Source organism: Biomphalaria glabrata, chromosome 10 (assembly GCF_947242115.1).
Source record: "Biomphalaria glabrata chromosome 10, xgBioGlab47.1, whole genome shotgun sequence".
Lineage (NCBI taxonomy): Eukaryota > Metazoa > Mollusca > Gastropoda > Planorbidae > Biomphalaria > Biomphalaria glabrata.
The window spans coordinates 7,798,814-7,821,935 of NC_074720.1; the positions used below are offsets into that span (position 1 = coordinate 7,798,814).

The following is a 23,122-nucleotide window of genomic DNA, read 5'->3' on the forward strand; positions in this document are numbered from 1 at the left end:
TGTATCTCACTTGCAACCGATTCTCCAGACGTCTATGTTCCAGATGTCTTCAGTGTTCATTTTTTTAATAGAGTGACTTCCCCTTTTCGACTTTCATGCGGGTCATCCTGTTCTGTGTACACATCTATATGTTCAATATAGCCAATAAAGCTAGAATATAAATAATATAGCCCAATCTAAATCCTAACTCCTAGGGGGCATAGTCGACCCCTTTAAAGGAAATACACTTCAATATACGTTGATGTGATTTAATTTTAACCTTTACATATCTGTGCATCGATCTGCATAGCATCAATTTTAGGTAAAACACTTCTACTTCCACAATAATTGTTTTGTTTTGTTGGTTTTGCATGTTTCTGGTGTTTCTTCAGAACTGAAGATTAGTTCAATCTGTCCCCCAACCTCACGCAGGATCGCAAGGGGGGGGGGTCCAAACCGCGGATCATCAGCACAACAGTCTAGAGAGCACATCACTCAACCAGGCAGTCTGGTTGTCGTAATACCTTAAATTTGAAGCGCATCCTCCCCCTCCTCTAGAACGCACTATTACGTAGTGTGAGCACACAGAAATAAGTACATGCATATAGAGATGTACATTGAATTGGTGATGTGTGAATAGATGCATATCTCCATATCAAAGTGCTGCAGATGTTACATACAACATTGGTACTTGAGATAGATGTATATATATATATATGTATGTATGTTCCAGTTTCAGATGTAAAGGTCATCTGTTTCTGTGGCCCACGGTTAACGAGTGTACCATGTCGCCAGCACAAAGACAAACCGCCTTTACTTTTCCTTAACTAATGTCAGGTACCCATTAGAATTAGATGGACTCAAAGAGCCCGAAATTAAAAATCCCCAAACTTCGAACCCGGGATCCCTCGGTTCAGAAGCCAAGCTTTTTACCGCTAAGCTCCCGCACTTTCTTTATATATGGACTAGATGTGTACATTAGCAATAAAAGCTATTTACAATTTTAACGTAACTACACCTTTTTGTTACTAATTAAAAAAAAAATCGGCATGTGGAGTGTAGATTAACCTATATCTGTAACAAGTAAAGAAATATTTGGGAGTCATTAATACATTCAAATCACAAAAGTGGGGTTATGAGGTGGAAGGGGGGGGGGGGGAAATAAAACCTCTCCTCCACACTGTCAAATAAAAAAAGTGATAGTATATATGACTTGCAGAGGAGCTCGGGGCCACCAAATTATAAACACCCAGACGGTCGAGTAGTTGCACCGATGACAATCTGGCAATAGCCTCACCATTTTGACAGCTTAGTTTAACTTACAATTCATTCTTATCTTTTCTGTTTGACAGCGCCCCTGGCAATAGGACAACCTTGTACTCTACTAGTCGACATTTGCTATTTACACTATATATCGAGTTTAAAAAGGTTAACGCAATTACCTATATGTAAAGTAAGTAAAGTTCCTCTTTCAGACCTTGTGGTCTATAGGGCAGATGATGTAAAAGTCATCTGCTTCTGTGGCCCACGGTTAACGAGGGTGTCATGTGGCCAGCACAACGACCAACCGCCTTTACTTTCTCCAACTAATGTCAGGTACACTTTAAAGCCCTCTGGAGGAATGGGTTTCAACTCAAAACTCCCTTTTACTACGCTCATAGTATTTAGAGTGTGTAATTTGCTTTTTTTTTTTATATTAAAGAGGTATTCTTTGAACACAAAACCCATCTTGGCTATGCTCATAGAATCTGGTGACTGATGTTTGCTTTAATCTTGCAGTGAAAAAGGGGGGGGGGTATCGTAAAAAAAAAAATCCAAATCCCCCTTGGCTATGAGCTTTGAATCGGTGATAGTCGTTTGCATTATTTTTGTTTTTGTTTTATATAAGAGGAGGCTTAATCGCGAAACCCCCCTGTAAGGTGATTTTAAACTCCCCTTGGCTGCATTGGGAAGAGTGTTTGTTTAATATTAAAATTTCACCTAAAATAAAAGAAATAAAAGCGAAAAATCAGTTACAAAATCCTCACTACGGGAAGGGGGGGATTTCATTTCGGCAGGATGGGGTTTGAACCCCAAGGACCCCCCCCCCCTTGCTACGCACATGCTACACATATTGTATATTTAGTGCGATTGATTTTTTTTTTAATCTGCTGGCTTTTGCCAACATTCAATTTTTCCATTCGGGCTTTTAAAGTTTTTGCCAAAATTCAATTTTTTTTCCATTCGGGGTCACCTCCCCCCTTCAAATGGGTGTCACCGTTGCGGACCACTGTATATTGGTCTATGATGTGATCATTATCGGATAAGAAATTTATTTCCTTTTTCCAGTCTAGGTATAGGTCTGTGGTGCCAACATATTATATAGGTCTGTGGTGCAAACATTATCATGTTCCTTTAAAAAACAAAAAGCTTATCAATACTTCCTTTAGTTTATTATTTTTTTCTGTACACAGGATACCCCAAAAAGCTTGCTATTTATAGGCATTCCACCATGTATGAAAATCTACAATAGGCTAATATCAGAAAGTTAACAAAAGCACTTAAAGTATAGATCTAGCTAGCATGCTTGATAAAAAAAAAAGAGAATACATATTCTGATTTTCACAATATCGTTATAGATTCGTGCATATATAAGGGTCATTGCAAGTCAATACATACACACGCATATATAAAAAAAAAATATGTTATTTCTTTTTTCTCACTAAAACCTCAACGAAAGTTAGCTTGCTAAGAATTGAAAAACAAAGCAGCAGTGAACATACAGTCCTCTTGGCCAGCCATGTCTAAGCCGTCATCTAATCTGTCTGTCTCAACGATTAAGTAACGCCCTCTGAGAGATTTAAGTATGATGTTAAGGATTAACCCAGATTAGCCCAAAATAAAAAAAAATGATTTTGACTTATTGACCAGGAGCTGCTAAATAAGTTTTATGTCAGGCTAAAGCTGAACCTATTGTAAAAATAATACATTAAAAACTCAAGATGCACAAACGCGAGAAGCGTTAATCTTATTTTTATTTAAATCATACATGCATTTTTCCTAGTATTATGCCCAGTCTATGCATTCTATAAAGCAGTGTTTCACAAAGTGGGTACGGGTACCCCGCAGGGGTACGGGAAGACTTTGGAGGGGGTATGCTTTGCACCTCATTGACTATGCTATTTTTTTATAAATACCCATTTACTATGTTTTGTTAATAAATTAAAGTGCGATGGGGGTGGGCGAGGGGTACTCAGCATTTCACAAATTTTAAAAGGGGTACACATAGGTCCAACGTTTGGGAAACACTGCTAAAGAGAATATGCATTGCACACAATACCTCGAACTATGGGAATTTGACATGGTCTTTGCGGTGACGTCATGTAACACAAGTCACATCGAGGCTAGAAGGTCACAGCGAGACAAGCTTTACTACTAAATAAAATAATAAAGTGTGTTGCTGGAGTGAGGAAACCTTTTTCAATTCTATTTGTATATGTTCAACCCTCTCCCACGTAACACACACAACAGATGAAGTTAACAGTAGACTAAAGGTAACGTTAAATCTGTGCATTGAAGATGAGCAGAAGTCCTGTTAATGGACCCAATCAATGCGCGAGTGGCAGAGGGTTGACAGAACTACAGTACTGGCGAAAGGCAGGGGGTTGACAAAATTAAAGTACTGGCGAGGGGCAGGGGGTTGACAGAACTAGAGCACTGGCGAGTGGCAGGGGGTTGACAGAACTAAAGTACTGGCGAGTGGCAGGGGGTAGACAGAATGAAAGTACTGGCGAGGGGCAGGGGGTTGACATAACTAAAGTACTGACGAGTGGCAGGGGGTAGACAGAACTAAAGTACTGGCGAGGGGCATTGGGTTGACAGAACTAGAGTACTGGCGAGTGGCAGGGGGTTGACAGAACTAAAGTACTGACGAGTGGCAGGGGGTAGACAGAACTAAAGTACTGGCGATAGGCAGGGGGTTGACAGAACTAGAGTACTGGCGAGTAGCAGGGGGTTGACAGAACTAGAGTACTGGCGAGTGGCAGGGGGTTGACAGAACTAAAGTACTGGCGAGTGAAGCCTAAGATCTGGGGAGGAAGAGGGACATACATAAACAGGAAAGCATTTACTTGTACTTTTACAAATCTTATATCAATTCACTCTGTTTGTCTGTCTGGTAAAAGTTTGTGCACTTGTTTTCTCCCACACCCAAACTCGGATCAAGCTGAAATTTTGAACAATTATTTCTTTTACCTGCCAACACAAGAATCAATTTAAAAAAAAAACAAACAAAAAAACAATTAGTTAATTAACTATTGGTATGTTTTTGATATCTCGAACAAGGGGAAAATATTTACTTGACTTATAAGGTGGTATAAGTTGAATTAGTCCCCTTTATTGTTAGTAGAAAGAAAAGTTTGTAAATAACTATTAAACCTTTTTTTCCATAAGCAGCTCTCTGCTACAGTGGTTGCTGTATTTGCTTGAGGAGGCCTAACTGTTTTACTTTGTGTTTTTGATGAATACATTTAAAAAGCGACCAGATACCCACATCTTTCTCCACCTACCCTTTTCCAACTGTTCCAGATAAAAAATAGGATTTAGAAAGCTAAAAGCATGAAATTTGGCTAAACAAAAACAATTGGTAAGAATATTTCTAATCTAATTACATGACTGATCCAAACTAATCAATACAACTACACTTAATATAAGCATTTTTTTTTAAAAGCATTTTTATTTTGTATTAGCTTGTTTAAAAAAATTATATAAACTCACTGCCTGTCTGATAAAAAGTTTTAACATGTCATTTCTCCCATTCTAAGATCAATTGTGCACAATTATTCATTGGCGTAGACAAAGCACAAAAATAAATTAAAAAAAAAACAATCTCCAATTAGTCAACTCATTGCCGGTTTTAAATTAATTTGTTTGATACCAACAAGGGAAATTAATCCTTCAGTATTCACAAATATGGCTAAATATGTAGAATTTGGTCCCCATAGATAATTTTACACATTATTTCTCCCATACACATTCTGGGATCAAATTGAAACTTAAAACAAATATTTATTGTATGTAAAAAAACATGAATCAATTCAAAAATTAACCAATTAGTCAATTAATTATTGGTAACAAATTACATTGTTTTATAATTAATAAGGGAAATAACTTTTTACATTATCAAGATATACAGTTGGAAGAGTTTTTCCCCTTAGATAAGCCCTTTAAAAAAAAAAAAGTATTTTGTCTTTTGCTTGTTTTAAAAATGTGACTTCCCTAACAAAACTTTCCCATCCTGCTTCATAGACCATTTTTTTTTATAAAACAACATTTTTAAAATGAAATCAATTTAAGTTCAGAGCCTAAAATACCAGTAAATTGATTTGTTGTTTTTTTTGTATCACAACGCAATTCAAATACTAATTATAAGTCTTTTATTTTTTTAAAATGCTCATTAATTAAATGTTGTTAAATATCTCACATATCTGCTCTTCTTAATTTATATCAGCTGCTGTTCAATTTATTACAAATGGGAGTTTATCAGCTAGCACTTTGTGTGAATTTATATATATTATTATTATAAACAAATAACACAACTTCAAATGGTGTTTAAAATAATTAAATCTTTTTTTAATGTTAACATATAAATCTCAACGTTACATTGTGAATACATTTGGTAATACAACTATAAGATATAACAAATTAATGTATCTTGTCTATGATTCCACAAACTGAACATATCTCGTCCATGATATTATGAATTAAACATGTTTTGACTACGATATTACAAACTGAATGTGTATGGTCTATGATATCACAAACTGAACATGTCTAGTATACAAGGATGTTTATACAGAGAAGTGGTAGGAATGTGTTCACAACATTTTGTATTGTTTGAGTTCTATGGAGGAAGGGGGATGATAGTATATCAGCCAAATGGACATTGTACCTTTCAACCGTAACACTTTTAGTTTAATCATGCACAATCACTGGCCTGAACATTCCCATGATGAAGTGAAATATAGACTGAATGATAAAAGAGAGATGTCTTACAATATCACATATCTAAAATGAAACAATCAAAGTTGATGTATTGACATATTAATCTTGAATTTGACAAGAGGTTCAGCTCATTGGCTGCCAAGCTAGCTGTGCCCTTCTAAAATGTTTGTATTCTAGTTGTCCTGTCTTATGTCAAATCACAAATGGTTTGATATAAAGATCCAGAACTCAGTTTCAAAACAGGTGGGGCACGGGGAAAATATCCAAGGGTTCAAAAAGATCTTAATGTGCACCTGATAGTGACCAAAAAGAGGAGATACAAAGCATTTTTTTTTTTAAAAAAGAAGAAAAACCCCTTAGATAGATTATTCACTTCAAACTATGCTGTCAATAGACTTTCAAAAAGCATGCATACACAAAGGTAAATGGTATCTTTCTGTTCTATTTATAGTCAACTTCTGAGCACTTCTAATCTCTGTGGAGTATGTATCTCAGGTTGGGAAAGACTGTTGCAAACCATAGGCCATAGCAACAATGTTCAAATTTATCTAGAAGTTTTAGGCCTTTCAGGAAAAAGAAAATGTCTGTAAATCTTTTTTTTTTTCATCTTTTATCCGTTAAGAGATCAAAATATCATTTATAAATAAAAATCATTCATTGAGAATCTTAATGTCCTTACATTCATCTTGGCACAACCAAAAAAAAAACTAACTAGGATCCATTTATTAATAACTAGAATTAATTCATGTCCTTGCAATAGCTGGTTACTAGAGTCAAAGTAAATGAACCCGATAGCTCCTATTTCCAGTTAGTAAAGATCCTTCCCACAACCCCAAGCAAAGAGGGGTAACTCTGAATTTAAAAAGTCCCTAAAAAAATCAACATTATGAAAAAAATAAGATGTTCAAAGATCTAATACTAATAAATAAACAAACAACTTTAAAAAATAGAATGATATGTCTATTTCAAAAAATATATACTTTTATTACCTTTAGAATATAAAAAAAAAGCTTTAAAAAATGCTCATTTTCCCTGGTGGGGGCTTATAAAATTTCGCTATGGGCCTTTTCCTTTCAAAAATTATTTTGAGTAATAAATAATCTTCACGATTTTAATAAAAATAGAACACAATGATTTGTTATCACGCTTGCAATGATACTAGAAGAAATATTTTATTCAAAAAGTTTAAAGCAAGTATATTGAAAGTATATTGAAAAAGAAACGTTCTACAACAAATTAGGACCAAAATGAGAAAACATTCCCGACTGCAGAATGGGTCTAACAACTTTTTGTTATATAAAACTATAGAGACAAGCAAGGGGAGGACAACCATGAGTACCTAAAAACATTGTAGCGACAAAATGACATGAAAAACAAAATAGCCAAACACAATCATGTGTACATTGTAAGGCTTGTAACATACATAAAACATTCTTTATATTCAAAGATAGTATGTTCCCATTTAAAGAAAACAACAATGCAAATATTTGTGAGTCTGTCTTCTTATGCTGGCCACTCATTTTGATAATAAAATGGGGAAACCACATCAATTGAGAACAGTAGATTTACCACCTTAGAAGACAAAGGCTTTTGAAAAAGGCAATCACCATCTATGGTTAAATTTCTAAACATTAAATGGTGTTCACATCATAAGGTTTCTTCATAGTCCACAACCAAATGCTGGAATGAACAAAACTGGGACCAGACTAAAACATTTTTAAAAAGCAAGTAAAAATTTGGTCTTTAAAATAAAAACAACAACACCAAGATAGAAGCGGCACTTTGTTGAAAAATAGTTTAAAACAACAATGTAAACATGTTTGTAACTTTAGGATATATGTTAATACAACCAGTGTATGTAAATCTTTTCAAGCCACTTTGATGCAGATTCACAGAGAAACAGAAATAAGAGCAAGTAGTGTTAGTTATGCTTCAGTAAATTTCATAAACCTTTTTATGCAATCTTGAGGTTAAAACATTCTGAATAAAAAAAGAAAAAAGTCTGTGACAAGCAAAGTAAGTAATAAATCACAAAATTTGAAGTAAAAATATTGGATGTCATAGTGGTTTAATTTTTTACTTAATATAGCAAAACTATACCCCAAGTCTATGGATATTTTTACCATCTGCAAAATACCAGTTAATGTTATGTTACATAAGAGTTTTAAGAACATTTAATTTTCCAGTTACAAAAAGCACCAATGCAGAAAATAAACCCTACCTAAACATGACTTTTCCAAATATTAAGACCCCTACTGCCCAGTGGAAATAAAAATCTATTTCTTGGCACAATAAATTACCAACTATTTGCTGTAGTTTTAAAAGAATTTTTTTTTGCACAAATTACAAAAAAAAACAACAGCAACATTATATAAAATGTGAGAGAGCCTAATGTAAAAATGGCTCTAAAAACCTGTGATTAAAACATTCACATTGTATATAATCTATGTAAAGGACTGGTAACCACTGAAAGACGACTCTAGACACTTACCCACATATATTATTCTTAAATCCACTTTTGAAACACTGTATAATATTTACAAATACATAAGTCTATTTTATTTTATTAAATACAATTTCAAATCAATATCATAACAACACAGATATCACAAGAACACATTGAGCTGCCCATAACAGAGGCTTTTGTAAACAGTCGTATCTTCATTTGGTATTGTCCAAAGTGTGTAGCACAAATGTATATAGTCTTTCAAAACATCTTTCCCAATTTGTTAAAAGGGACCATATACTGACTGGTATTAAAAATACAAAGCTATTTTATAGCCATGAGAAGGGGAAAAAAAGTTGAAGATAAAGTAAAATGTGGTGGGGTTTTTTTTAGTGCCTATTGGTAGAAAATTTAAATAAAACTATTACTTTTCACTATCTTATACTACCAGAAAGGCAGCCTTATTTGGAAGATTAACCAATAGTTTTTTGTCTTCCTTAGTACTGTTTTTTCTTAAACTGCATCCAGGACGTGCCCAAAAAGAATTTCATTTCTCTTTTTTTTTTTTTTACTATTGATTTTTATATTTGTATTTACAGTACTAGAGAAAAAAAAAAAAAGCTTCAAGATAACAAATTTGCATTCAAACAATAATCCAAATTCACTTCATCAAAACACAAGGACTCAATGATACATCTCCTCAAACTTAACCCAATATAGATATTAGCTTTTTGAATTGATGTAGAGATTATCATGACCCTTCGGATGGTATTTAAACATGTATAAATTAAAGAAGTGCCTCCAGAAAATCTTAAATTGTATCCTGTTCCAGACAGAGAGAAAAAAAAAAGGAGCGTATGAAAAATCTGAAACATAACATTATATTTTTAATAAACATATTTACCTTTCTTAAATATCTTACACACAATTCCAACGTTTGAATATTCCCCATTTCTTTTTTCTTAGAACTGTGGGACATATCGGCATGCAAATACTGTTGTTAAACAGCAGGTCATGGAAAATTAGTTTGAAGTACAAGTTTGTTTACCTAAATAGTTTTAGCAACAATTAGCACTGTAACTGTTTACACAAGTGAAAAATAGATATTTTTATCTCCTAAAATTTCTCTAAAACTTTATCTGAGCTTAAGTATACTGAAACAGCACTTCTTAAAAAGTGTATATTCGCACTTCTTTAAAAAAAAGTGTATAAGCACTTGTAACAAAATAATTTATGTCTATCAGAATGCCTCATTAAAATTGATCACAGCTTCCACACATGTCTACATCACATGTCTGTGATTTATTCGCTGTGGTTTGACCAGTGGAAGCCCAGTCTTCCCTGAAATCCTCTTCAGGGTCCCCACACAAGGACAGCACATCAGAGAGAAGCTCCTTTAGAAATGGGTTGTCCAGAACATTGGAGTATTTAAAGACCTTGAACCCAGAGACCAGTAGATCCAAGGCCAGTTGTCGAACCGTCCTCAACTCAGTTAAACACTGGATGATGATGGCCAAAGCAATCTTAGGCCGTTGGAACCGCTGAGCAAGCAGGAACTCTAAGCATTCGATCAGCTGCCATTGTATAGCTGATGGGATAGGTGACTGAACATTTATGCCATCTCGATCTGGGGGGAAAAAACAAGATAACGCTTGTAAGATACAACTAAAAGGTAAAGTTTAATTATAGGAAAGTTTTGAAAGATCATTGAGAATATAGAAACATTCAAAGCTTGCTATAGCATGTTAGAAAGTTCCATCTCATTATAAATTAGCACTAAAATGCATATAAAATAATATTTACATAGGTCATTAGAGCATGGAATGGGTTGAATGAGTCAGCCAGGAAAACATGCATGACTAGATTGACCTAGGGACACGCATAGGATGTAATCATCTTGTTTTTTTATGTGTATTTTAAAAGAAGATAAGATTGCTATTTTTCTAAGAATAACATGCCCTGTTACTTGTGAGTAGAGACATATTTAGAAAGTTGTGATCAATAAGTGCTCAAAATGGTGACTAATGATTTGCAATACATTGAGCTCTATATAAGAACCAACTTTTACAGATATTGGATATTAAAATGTAATTGAAAAGTACACAGACAATATTTAATTTATATATGTATCATTGGCGTCCTTCAGTCATAGAACGACTATGGTTCATCTCAAACACTTTTTCATGTGGCGGTGGAGCCCTATTTTGGAGAGACACTCCTGTTTGGCAGAAATGTGTATATATATATATATATATATACTTGTCTCCCTTCACTGTGTAATGGTACTCAGCTAATATTGCTTAATTAATTGATTCTAAAAAAAAAAACAAAAAAAACTTTTCATTTTAAATGCTAGTAGCTAACTGGGAATGTTTTTCCTTTAGCATCAATCTTTGAAATATATATATAAAAAAGGAGACTTTTGAAATAGAAAGTTTCATTGACTACCTGTCGAGAAAACCATTATTGCTTTAATGACTGCACGCTCCTCTGTTGTCAGATTTAACTCTTGCACTCTGTTACATGTGGCAACATAAGACCAGAAAAAATCATGGTTAGCAAACTGACCAAACTCTTTCTGGCAGTACTGCGTCCCGCCAGCCCACACGCCAACTTTTAACTCTGTGTCAAACAGTGACATGCTGTTTAAAATGTTGACTTCTGGGCGAGCACCTAGGTCCAACAGAAACACAATTTTTTTTTTTATTTCAGGTTTGTAGACAGATCTATTTTTATAATAAATTGTTAAAATTAGCTCTAAATTATCATTTTTACATTTGCATTAATACATTTTGTAATAAACCCATAAATGCAGATATTTATTTAAATATATTAACATAATTAATCTCAACTAAACTCATTTCACTTGCGCTGTCTCTGACGTATCTCAAAAGTTACATGGAAAGACAAAGCAAGCAACACTGAGATACTCGCTCTTCAGATCTCCACAGCATATTCTCCACTCTCAGAGAAGACTGGCCTAAGTAGCCACCATATGGAGAACGAATGAATCCCTTAAGTCATCCTCTATGGGCAACTTTCCAGCAGCAAAAGGAAAGCTGGTTGCTCCCATCTTCGTTGAGTTGATGTAATCAAAAGAGATCTAAAAGTGATGGACATAGTTGTAAATGCTAAGGAAGACATAGCTCTACATCGCAAAGAGCAGGGTGCCAGGACATCCACTCTGTTATCAGCAGCAGAAGCCTTGGCTGGCTTGGCCACGTTCGTAGAATGCCAGTAAGTCGACTTCCACAGGACATCCTGTATGGCGATCTAATAGAAGGCAGGAGAGCTGCTGGTAGCCCACTTTTACATTATACGGATGTATGCAAACGCGACATGAAGCTCTTCAAAATCGACACTGGCAGCTGGGAAGAGGTGGCACTGGATAGATCCACATGGAGAGAGAGCATAAAGGAAGGGTCAGAAATTGCAGAAGTCATACACAACAGAAGCAGAAAGAAGGGTGAAAATGCAACGGTGCCTGGTCATTATATATGCCCAACCTGCAATCGCAGCTGTGTATCAAGGATTGGCCTCTTTAGTCACACAAGAATTTGCAAAGGGAAAAGATCATCTCTCGAGACGTAAATGCCACAGACATCGCATTATGCAGAGAACTGGTAGCAAGGCAAGCAATGGAAAGCAAAGCAGCAATGTGAGAAAAACAAGCCGAATGGAAAAGAAAGACTGTTCTTCTATCACTCAAGCATTATTTTCCCATTTGATTAAGGCCAGTGAGTTTGCCTCCCCTAACTGCGTCTCTAGAGCCTCAAAAGAAAATGCTGTACAAGAGGAGCCAAGGAAGATGTACAACTGAAGGCAACTAATAGAATTAAACTAAAATTTGTTTGAAATGAAAATCTTCTTTCAACATAAGCAGTATGACAAGTGAACAAGAATCATTTCTCGTTTGGGATAGTGGATTTAAAAAGTTATGGGTAAAATTTTAATTCTATGATTATTTATCTAAATGTACACAATAAATGATAAAGAAAAAAATTAGGTTTTGATGGGGGTGAGCAGCTGAAATTATGAAATCAGCAATTTTATCTGACAGAAGTCACTGCTATGTAAATCGGGATGTGGAATATTTATGGTACATCTGATTCTGAATTATTTGGGCTGTTTTAAGAGCAGTTCAGTTCATAGCTAAATCATCTCCATTTAGACCATATCAACAGATACCGAAGTAAGCATAATACCAAGAAAAAAATATAATTATGGGCACATACTTTTAATTAAATCCGCCTGAGTAGTCAAGTCTAATAATGTGAAGCCAGGAAGTTTTTTTGAGAACTTGATCAAAGCAAATGCCAGAAGTTCACAACTTGTTTCCCAGTTCTTCAACATTTGCTGCGGAGCAGAAAAGTTCTTTACATAAGATTTACTTCAAAATTGTTTTGTTACTTTAAAATTAAAATAAAACAAAACACATGAAACTTTCAGAAATATTATCACAAGAGAAATGAATTATTCTTGAAGTTACTCAACAAAATATTTTGGTATTTTAATGTGTGGATGAGTGGCCTACAACTCTAGACTACCTATCAATAATGCTCTTCTTCTAGCCAGCTATTTGCTGCTGGGCTGTAGGATATTTTAGATCTGTGCCAAGAAAAATAGCATGCTGTTTTCTTCAGTTGTTCAACACTGCCATACAGAGTATTGGGTATGTTGGCTGTCGTGGTAGTAGGGTCAGCCTAAGGTGGATCAAAATTCAAATAGGATATGATTCACAGTTTTGTAAAGGAGAGCACAGTGTCTACAAGAGGGATGGGTGAAAGGGATTTATTCTGTATCAATGGGGCTTGATGTTTAATCCTGACTTACATCTGAGTTTGCTGAGTGCCTTAAGGCAGCACCAAAATCTTTTCCCTGATAACCCCTTCTCCCTCATGTTCACAGAGAGAATGAACGATGGTGCACAGAGAGAATAAACTATGGTGCAGAGAGAATAAACCATGGCACACAGAGAGAATAAACCATGGTGCACAGAGAGAATAAACCATGGAGCAAAGAGAGAATAAACCATGGTGCACAGAGAGAATAAACCATGGAGCAAAGAGAGAATAAACCATGGCACACTGAGAGAATAGACCATGGTGCACAGAGAGAATAAATCATGGAGCAAAGAGAGAATAAACCATGGTGCACAGAGAGAATAAACCATGGTGCACAGAGAGAATAAACCATGGTGCACAGAGAGAATAAACCATGGAGCAAAGAGAAAATAGACCATGGTGCACAGAGAGAATAAACCATGGCGCACAGAGAGAATAAGCCATGGTGCACAGAGAGAATAAACCATGGAGCAAAGAGAGAATAAACCATGGTGCACAGAGAGAATAAACCATGGTGCACAGAGAGAATAAAAACCATGGTGCACAGAGAGAATAAACCATGGTGCACAGAGAGAATAAACCATGGTGAACAGAGCATACAGCAAGCATGAAAGATGTACCAAACAAAAACAATTTAAAAAAAAAAAACATGAAGAGAGTCGAATTAAAAGTTGTTCTCCCACTTGTTACTAAATGCAAAGTAGAAATTAAATAACTTCAATCAAGACCATTCATTATAGAAGGCCTCAACACTGACCTGCAACGTCACAACCTGTGGGCAGTTTAGACCAATAGCTTTTTGCCACATCCTACAGACCTGTGACATGGCATTGAGCTATTCGTTTAAATTGCCCACAGGTTCTGACGTTGCAGGTCAGTATTGAGGCCTATTATAACGATTGATCTTGCTTCAATCCCGCTGGAAAAAATAAGATTGACAAGATTTGTGAGTCAAATTGCTTTTTTTTAAGTAATGGTTCTTGTAATCCTTTGTTTATATCATTTCATGTTTACATTGCATCTAAAAGATTCAACTGTCAGATGACAGACAGCTTGTTAATTAATGGCCCTCTCAGCCCATACTTCTTATATATTGGACAATACGTTTTAATAAACCCACTCTCACCACATACAATGGTTGTTTAAACCAACACAAAAAACATATTTGCTATGTCAAATCCAGGAACATAGGTATCAGTTTCTAACCAAGATCTGATGAGCAAGTCAAGTACAGATGACAAATTAATCAATTTTTGAAAAGAGTGTTCATTGATTTTTTGCACAATGTTGTGTTTTTTTTGGGTGAAAACGAACTAAGCAAACTATATAGTGGCAAAGGAAAATGTTTCTGACAGTAGATTCGGTTCATAACTGAAACATTAGATATCTACAATGATACAAAGTGTAAAGCATTTATAGTGAAATTATTTCGTATAAATTTAATGTTCTTAGAAATATAAATTTAAAACAAAAAAGTGAGATATTTATGTTGAATGGTTAAAAACACCTGAAATGAAACAAGAAATGGGCAGGATTGGACCAAAACCTCAGCGATTGTTTATTAGTGAGCCATGTCATTTTACTTCAAATAATTATGCATCATTGGGGACACATTCAGTATAGGAAATTAGTTCAACATATGTCACCCCTTACTTTTCTGTTGTCTATATCCAGTCCAGTGGTTCTCCAAATTTCATCATAGTCTTCCTCTGGTAGAAAGTACATTCTACCAAACATTTTTATTTTGTGTTCGCAATTCTCCTGAAAACAAAATGAGAATGAAAGTCTTTTTGAATTATTTTAGCTTATCTTATCTTATATAATACAGACGTTACTTCAAAAAAGAAGATGATTACGTCCTACGCATCATGCATTCAGTCATGCATGTTAACCAATGACTTAAATTCTGCCAAGTCACAGGTTTTCCTGGCTAGCTCAGGCAACACATTCCATGCTCTAATAGCACTAGGGAAGAAGGAGTATTTGTACAAATTTGTCCTAGCATATGGGACGAGGAATGTAATAAAATACAAATGTTACGTCAACAAAGAAGATGGTTATGTCCTACACGTAATGCATCTAATCATACACGTTAACCAATGACTTAAATTCTGCCAATTCTGCATTATTTTCCTTACCTAACAAAATTTTTTTTTTAAAATCATGAATTTCCAATTCACTTTTCTTAAGGGGCAGGTTCAACATATTTCCCAAGAGTTGGCTGCAGTGCTGTTGTTTGTTTTAAAATGTTTTACGTGTTTCAGATGTTCCTTCAGTTTGTTTTTGTTTTTGATGAACAGAATTTTTTTAAAAGTATCTATCCATTTAATTGTAATTTAGCCACTTTTTTTTTTGTTTGTTTGTTGATTTCTGGCCAATCTCAATATGATCAGTAAGTATATGCTTTTTTATTGAATAATTTTGGTAATATTGAAATACTTAAAATATTTTTTACTTGAATACAAATTTAAAAATTAAGTTTTTCTACATAAATGAAGTAATATTACTTTTAAAAATAAAAACAGTGGTGTACCAAGCAAATTGTATCTTATATTTTACACTTAAATCATTTTATAATAACCAAACATAAAGGAAAGACCTAGGAGCATACTGAGAGAAAAAATGGTGAATGGGTATATCAGAGAATGAGAAAGGTATATCATTCTGATCTGAAATTAAAATTCATTTCTCTTCCAACAAACTGATATAAAAAGACCTTGATTGATTTCTTCCAACAAACTGATATAAAAAAGACCTTGATTGATTTCTTCCAACAAACTGATATAAAAAAGACCTTGATTGATTTCTTCCAACAAACTGATATAAAAAAGACCTTGATTGATTTCTTCCAACAAACTGATATAAAAAAGACCTTGATTGATTTCTTCCAACAAACTGATATAAAAAAGACCTTGATTGATTTCTTCCAACAAACTGATATAAAAAAGAACTTGATTGATTTCTTCTAACAAACTGATATAAAAAAGAACTTGATTGATTTCTTCCAACAAAATGATATAAAAAAAGAACTTGATTGATTTCTCAATGTGATCAGGCACAATGTCGAAGGTAAAATCAATAAACATTTCTTTTAATTAAAATTCTTATTTTTAAAAAAAATTTTTAAATAAAAATCTTTAATTCTTATGTCAAGGCGGTCATACAGTATGGTTCTGAAACATGGAGAACAGCTGAATCAACAACAAAAAAAGTTCAGACCTTCATCAACAGATGCCTGAGAAATATCCTGAAAATACACTGGTACGACAAAATAGAAAACACCAAACTGTGGGAGATGAGAGGACAGAAAAAATATAGAGGTACAGATCTTATAGAGGAAGGGGAGATGGGCTGGTCACACCCTTAGAAAAGATACCAACAACAATGGTAGACGGGCCTTAGAGTGGAACCCCCAGGGAAAAAGACATAGAGGAAGACCAAAAAGAATGTGGCGAAGCAGTTTCCTAAATGAAGCCGAGAGGACAGGAGAGAGCTGGGAAGCCATTAAAAAACTAGCACCCACAGAGGGGAGTGGGGTGTTTTTACTGAGGCCCTATGTTCCATGAGGAACGCAAAGGAAAGATAATGAATGATGATGATGCAAAACTTTTTTTTTTTTCAGGCAATGTTTTATTTACCACCACCCTATTTGAAATACAAATTTCAGATGAAAATTCAAATTACAGAAAGCTGTCAGTATATATACACAATACTGGCATAAGCTCTATAATATCTTATCAATAAGGCACACTACATCTCAACAGAAGATAATTATGTTCTGTGCATATCCATGAATTAGTTGTACATGTTAATTAGGCATTCAAACTATGCTAAGGTCCGAAACAGAGGATGCACTGGTCTAACCAAGGTAAAATAACATTAAATTTGGTGTCCTTAATTTATTTTTCAAAACGCCTTTGCATGTATGAATCTAGGAACCTTTAAAGCTGTTAAATGTTGAAAGCATTTTAAATTTACATTATTTTTTTTTAAAGTGCATTATTTTAATATTTTATGCATGTATACCCAGACCTGTTTAAAAATTAATAGCATAATTTTATACTGACAGAGAAATGTATAACAAAAGTGCAGTGCAGTAGTATGAAAATAATGGTACTTAACTTTCTCACTATTTGATGTTTAAGTCTCCCCTGCTGTCAAGCTTACTTACATCGTCTAGCATACTTTTGGCATTCCAAGTTACCAGAAGCCTGCATGTCTCAACCTTTCACCTCAATTCCCAGTCCACTCATTTTCTTCTAAGTATCCCTTAGATGACTGCCTGGTTTTGAGGAATGCCATTTGGACTGTCATTTCCATGGTGAAAGGCTCAAACACTGCCTTTATGCAGGCAGTTTAGGCTAGCAATTGTCATTTTAAGTTGTCATTCAATATGGAAAATGCCAATCCTACGCGCGATAAAAAAAAAAACTGGCATTATGCAATACCAGTAATTGTGGAATCTAGTGAAAGAAGCTTCTCGTGCCTCAAACTAATGAAGAATTACTTGAGGTCAACAATTCTCATAGATAGATTGAAACATTTGGTAATTCTTGCTATGAGCGTGATCTATGTAGGAAATATAATTTTTATGATATACTGTATGGCTTCGCTACATGCAAGGCTTGTAAAGTAGTTCTGTATGTAGTAAAGAATGAATAACATGCATAAACGAATATATTTTCTAATACAAAATTTCACTTATTATCCGTATCCCTAACCAAACTTGGCCCCACGAAATCCATTTTGCATAGAGCCCCACAATGGTTAAGTCCATCCCTGCTATTTAGTGATGGGTGAATACAGAGTAGATTACTTGTTCTCTTTCCATGACTTCTTAGTCACAATGGTAAAGTCCAGCCCTGCTATTTAGTGATGGGTGAATACTACTTGTTCTCTCCCCCCCCCCCCTCTTTTATTTTTTTCACCACTAAAATTATGTGGGGTAACTATAGTCCATCCAACTTTCAGAAATAAAAGAGTGATCTTTCCATTACTTGGTGTCCAGACTCTTGAGCCATGAAGAGAATTATATATATATATATATAAATGGTGTGACCCAACTCAGTACTGATTCCATACACTGTGAAACCTTTAGACAAGCCTAAGGGTGAAGAACTCATGGTCCTGGATTGGTCTGCTGATAGAAATCCTTCTCAGCAATCAAGTGGGTAATATAGATGCACTGTGCTCTGGGAAAACCGGTGGAGAGGCTAAGTACGCTTAAACTTGGCTTGTCTTGGCTACCTATGAAGGCCCTTAGGGGGCTCGAGGTTCAACACCCGACTTGAGTGAATTGTGTTTACTGAGTGCTTAAAGGCGGCACTTTAAGCAGCACGGAAAACTTTCTCACAGATGCCCCCCCCCCACCCCCCAATGGTCCACAAATGAGATTGGACCATAGGGCTCTGAGCATGCTATAAGCATGAAGGTAGTGCTATATAAAAGCTATAATAAATAAATTAATTAATTCCCTGACGTTTTCCAAGGTCAGACAAAATAAGCTGCTTATAAGACAAAAATGATTTGAAATTTTGGTTAAACTAACTTACAGCATGGATCTTCTGCTGTTCTCTCAGTTCCGCACAGCGCCTCTCAGCCTGAAACAAAACTAAGAAATATTGTTTGTGTGCCTCTTTTATTAGCTGGATGGCTTCCCTTTTGTCTGCAAATATGCTCCTAACCAGCTGCTCTATACTTGAGGTGGGAGAGTCATCTACTTTATGTGGAGAATGAGGCTCTTCAGGCTCTGGTGCCTCTGTGCTCTGAGGATTATGGGAGTTGTGAGTTTTGTCCCATGGAGAAACAGGAGACAGGCTGTAGAAGCTAGTACCAGCGTGGAGGCTCGTGTCATCTTGGGGTTTCGGCAGAGAGGAAATTGTACAGTTCACGTCCTTTTGTGCGTTTAGTGTATTCTCCTGTCTGAAACGAGTTTGTATTTTTTAAAAACCCAAAAAGGAATTGCTAGTTTTACTTTATAAACACAAAATAGCAAATCTTTCATTAAACAAAAAGTTACAACTTTATAGATTCTATTATCATTAGCCGAATTGCCGTTTTACGTAAGATTCATCGCCATATTGGAGCTTATTATAGCTAGATCTAGGTCCAGACTCCGAAATGGGCAGACTGGGATCTATAGCTTTGGTCGGCAGCCAGTCTAAGAGAAGGAAACTTCTAGAGTATAAAAAATAATATTATCTGTTCTTCATAGCCGTCTCAGACTTCTGTGCCACTGTGGACTGCATTTAGTTTAAAGAGTTTGTATTGGTCTGCCCGAGCCAATTATTACTTTAAAAATACTTTGCAAAGGCTGGAGCTAATACAGTATTTTCTATATATTATCAAATTGCAAGATAGTTATTTTTAACTTTTATTCTGTCAACTAGGTATTGCCCCTCAAGTTTAAGCCTTTCTGCTGACATCATGTCTAGCCCTGGTGCTTTATTTTTCTTTTGGGGGTTTGTGGGACAAGTCCTCTGATAGAATGAATCAAACCTCCCAAGAGTAACAACAACATGGAGGCAAGTATAAGGAAAATGCAAACAGGGACATTCTTGTTTGACTTAGGAAGGCACTTTCATGAAGAACTTAGGGCAGTGTACACCAGCTGGGAATCAGCTGTAGCCCAGGCAATGCTTCTCAGCCTCAACATGGCCCTCAGGCTAGTAGGGAAGCAGAAGGAACCCCCATTGTGGTGCCTACAGACAGAGTCCATTGCACAGGCGGGGATGGAAGAAAGCCCCAACAAACATGTCACTATCCACACTGTTCTTCATGGGGCCATTTTTTTATGGTGGACACCTGCCCGGCTGATATGGTACAGAGAAGGAGTATGATGGAGTTTCTCTGGTGTGATTGGCCTTTGGCCTCGTGTCTTTGGGTACAAGCCATCTGTAAAGGGGATTTACACATTTACATCAGCTTGGATCTTTCTAAGACAGAAGTTTGTTTAGACAGGCAGATGGAGGCAAGTTTCCATAGGCTTAGAGTGCCAAGAGTCTTTGACTCAACTGTTAGGACTATTATGAAGATAAAGAAGAAGGAAATAGCAGTAGACATTGCAGGGTGGCTGCCTGGTCGTGCGGTTTGCTCGCTGGACTGTCGTTCGGATTTATCGACGGTCGAGGGTTCAAACCCTGCCCGCTCCCATCCCCCGTCGTCCTGCGGGAGGTTTGGACTAGGAAGTAAACTATCTTCAACTCTGAAGGAACATCCGAATTATGTAAAACATTTTACAAACGAGCTCTATGGAGACAGCTTTCCGCCCAATGCGTTGAATGGCACAAAAGGACCTAAGCTGAAGTAAACTAAGTGCTGAGCAAACTAATTTTAAAATGCATAATATATGACTTGTATAACATCAGTTTTTGAAGCATCACATTAAGGGACATCCTTGTATGACTTTGGAAGGCACTTTCATGAAGAACTTAGGGCAGTGAACACCAGCTGGGAAGTGGGAAGTCTTATGGGTAATTAAAATTCTTTCTCAAACATAAATGGTTTATAAGCAGATAGATAAAGTACAGTTTACAAGCATTTTATATGCTAATTAATTAGATCTGGGTAAGCTAAAATAGAAAGTAATCCATACGAATTTAAATATGTGACTTATCGTTTAACACCTGTCTTTAAACTTTCAAGAATAAAGGTTATAGTAATAAGGTTCATAAAATGTACGCACCTAACTCTCAGATCAACAAGTTCACAAGTGTTAGCGTTTTCTGGAGTAGCCACGGGTGACCAGAGGTCTAAAAAGTCTGATTTCCCAGAGGTGCTGGCCACACTGTGAAGCGGAGTCTCTGGACTTTTAATGAGCAAGTCACTGGAATAAGGTGAGGTGAATGCGCTGTCGCATTGGGAAGGAGAACTCTTGGGAGGGCTCAAGACTTTGTGGTACATTGAGTAGTCGTGCACATCATTGGACTTGGAAGAAGAGTGAGTATCCACCCAGGACGCCAAGTAATTGTCTGAGTCACAGGTGGACTTGGCAATGAATGCTTTGGTGTCTGACTGTTCGGTGGATGACATTTTAATTGAATCGACAGAATTTGAATCTGATATGGATGAGCCTTCAAAGTTGGTGCCACCCATGCTGTTCCTCATACTAAGCAACCTTTTAACCTCCATTATATCGTTGGTCTTTTTGTGGCTGGTGTAACGACCTGTCTTGATAGCTAAATGTCAAAAGAGACATAAACAGATATTAAAAGATGTTAGCTTACTAATAGTATCTTTGATGAAACTTTGTGATTAGATCTTTTCTCCTTATAATTTCATGTCTACTCTTTCATAGTTATCAATTGTGATACAATTTAATTAAGTAATTAATTAAATTTGCTTTATTTATTAAATATGCAAGAAATGAAAAATCAATTTTTTAAACTTTTTTCCTAGACCAGTATAGACGTTTGTATTGTTAAAAAAAATTTGGAACTACAATCATTCTAATTTAAATGTGTTTCTATTGGTATTCCATAGAACATTATTACATTGCATAAAACCTATTCGTGAAAACCTTTATATTTAAAAGTGATGTAAACTTATTCAATTTTTACTGCACATTCTATAAAGTAGTTTCTTTTGGTAAAAGGCTCAGAAAATAATGCAACCAGTTAATCAGATATAATCATCAACGTCATGTCGAAAGGTGCATAACTTGGTTCAGTAACAGATAGCTCTACCGTACTCTAGATGTGCTTCTAATGAAGCTCAGTAACTACTTATGCGTGGTGGTTCAAGCCCTAATGAATATTTTGTTATCATATGTGCATTTCTCTAAGTTCTATAATAGTTTAATTGGCTCAAATTTATTTTATAAAAATTTGAGAAATGATTTTCCAGTAACATGTCAATACTACAGACCATAATTATATATTGTGCTTTAATTTTTTTTAGTAACAATGTAAAAGTAAAGTATCGCTTTCCGACCTTGCGATCTATAAGGCAAATGATGTAAAGGTCATATGTTTCTATGGATGATGGTAAAGGAGGATGTCAAGTGGCCAGCATAATGACAAACCACCTTTACTTTCTCCTACTAATGTCAGGTGCCCATTTGTGTTGGGTGGACTTCGGAGCATCAAAAAAATCCCAAAATTAAAAGTCCCAGTCTTCACTGAGATTTAAAGCTCGAGATTTCGGAAACCAAATGCTTAACAAATCAGCAACCATATATGATGTCATGTAGATCTTTCTAGAACAATATGAAAATGAAAGCCTCAAGTTTCTATCATTCACATAATAAAAAGTAATTCCTTCTTTATTCTTCATTGCATTAAGTGATATATCCATCATTAAGTTAGTGTTTTGAAGTATTGAAATGTATTCCCGAGAATGTACTCCCGCTCTCCAACATTGAGTCCACTCTCAGGCAAGTTGGAGAATATGTTATGATGTTTGTCAAGTTCCACTCAGTACGAACTCCAAGATATGTAACTTACAGAGGAAACCAAAAAAGATACAGCATAATGTCATCTGAAAAATGGTGGTATAACTCGTGGGCCTTGACATTTTTTTACAGACAGACTCACCTCCCTTGGACATCCCTACTTGAACACATCTTTGATAACGACAATATTGACAGCTCCGCTGCCTCTTTATCTTGGTGAGGTCACATGACCCACTTCCTGAACATTTGTACAAATGATGAACTTTCAAACTTCGATGAAAAAATCCCTGCAAAGGAAATTGAGAGACATAATAAACTTTGGAGTTATAAAACTCAAAAGTAATCTAATATGGTGATTGTCAACCTACAAAATGTCATGCAGTGATATTTACTCAAGAAAAAGCTAATGATAATAATCCTCATTAATCTTTGGACAATTCTTATTAATATTATAATTATTATTTTAGCTTCTTCTCATAT

General features: G+C 35.5%; 1 protein-coding gene across 1 annotated transcript in view; it reads right to left on the reverse strand.

Annotated features, from left to right (window-relative positions):
* Window positions 1-5,562: 5,562 nt before the first annotated feature.
* Window positions 5,563-23,122, reverse strand: part of LOC106061441 (uncharacterized) — a 47,582-nt gene continuing 30,022 nt past the window's right edge. Inside the window, exons 3-9 of the mRNA XM_056044184.1 lie at window positions 22,785-22,929; window positions 20,936-21,428; window positions 18,804-19,173; window positions 14,905-15,012; window positions 12,643-12,763; window positions 10,856-11,080; window positions 5,563-10,034 (exon numbers count right to left, since the gene is read on the reverse strand). Of these exons, the coding sequence (XP_055900159.1) occupies window positions 9,661-10,034; window positions 10,856-11,080; window positions 12,643-12,763; window positions 14,905-15,012; window positions 18,804-19,173; window positions 20,936-21,428; window positions 22,785-22,929 (1,836 nt within the window). The 3' untranslated portion in view covers window positions 5,563-9,660. The remainder of the gene's footprint in view (window positions 10,035-10,855; window positions 11,081-12,642; window positions 12,764-14,904; window positions 15,013-18,803; window positions 19,174-20,935; window positions 21,429-22,784; window positions 22,930-23,122) is intronic.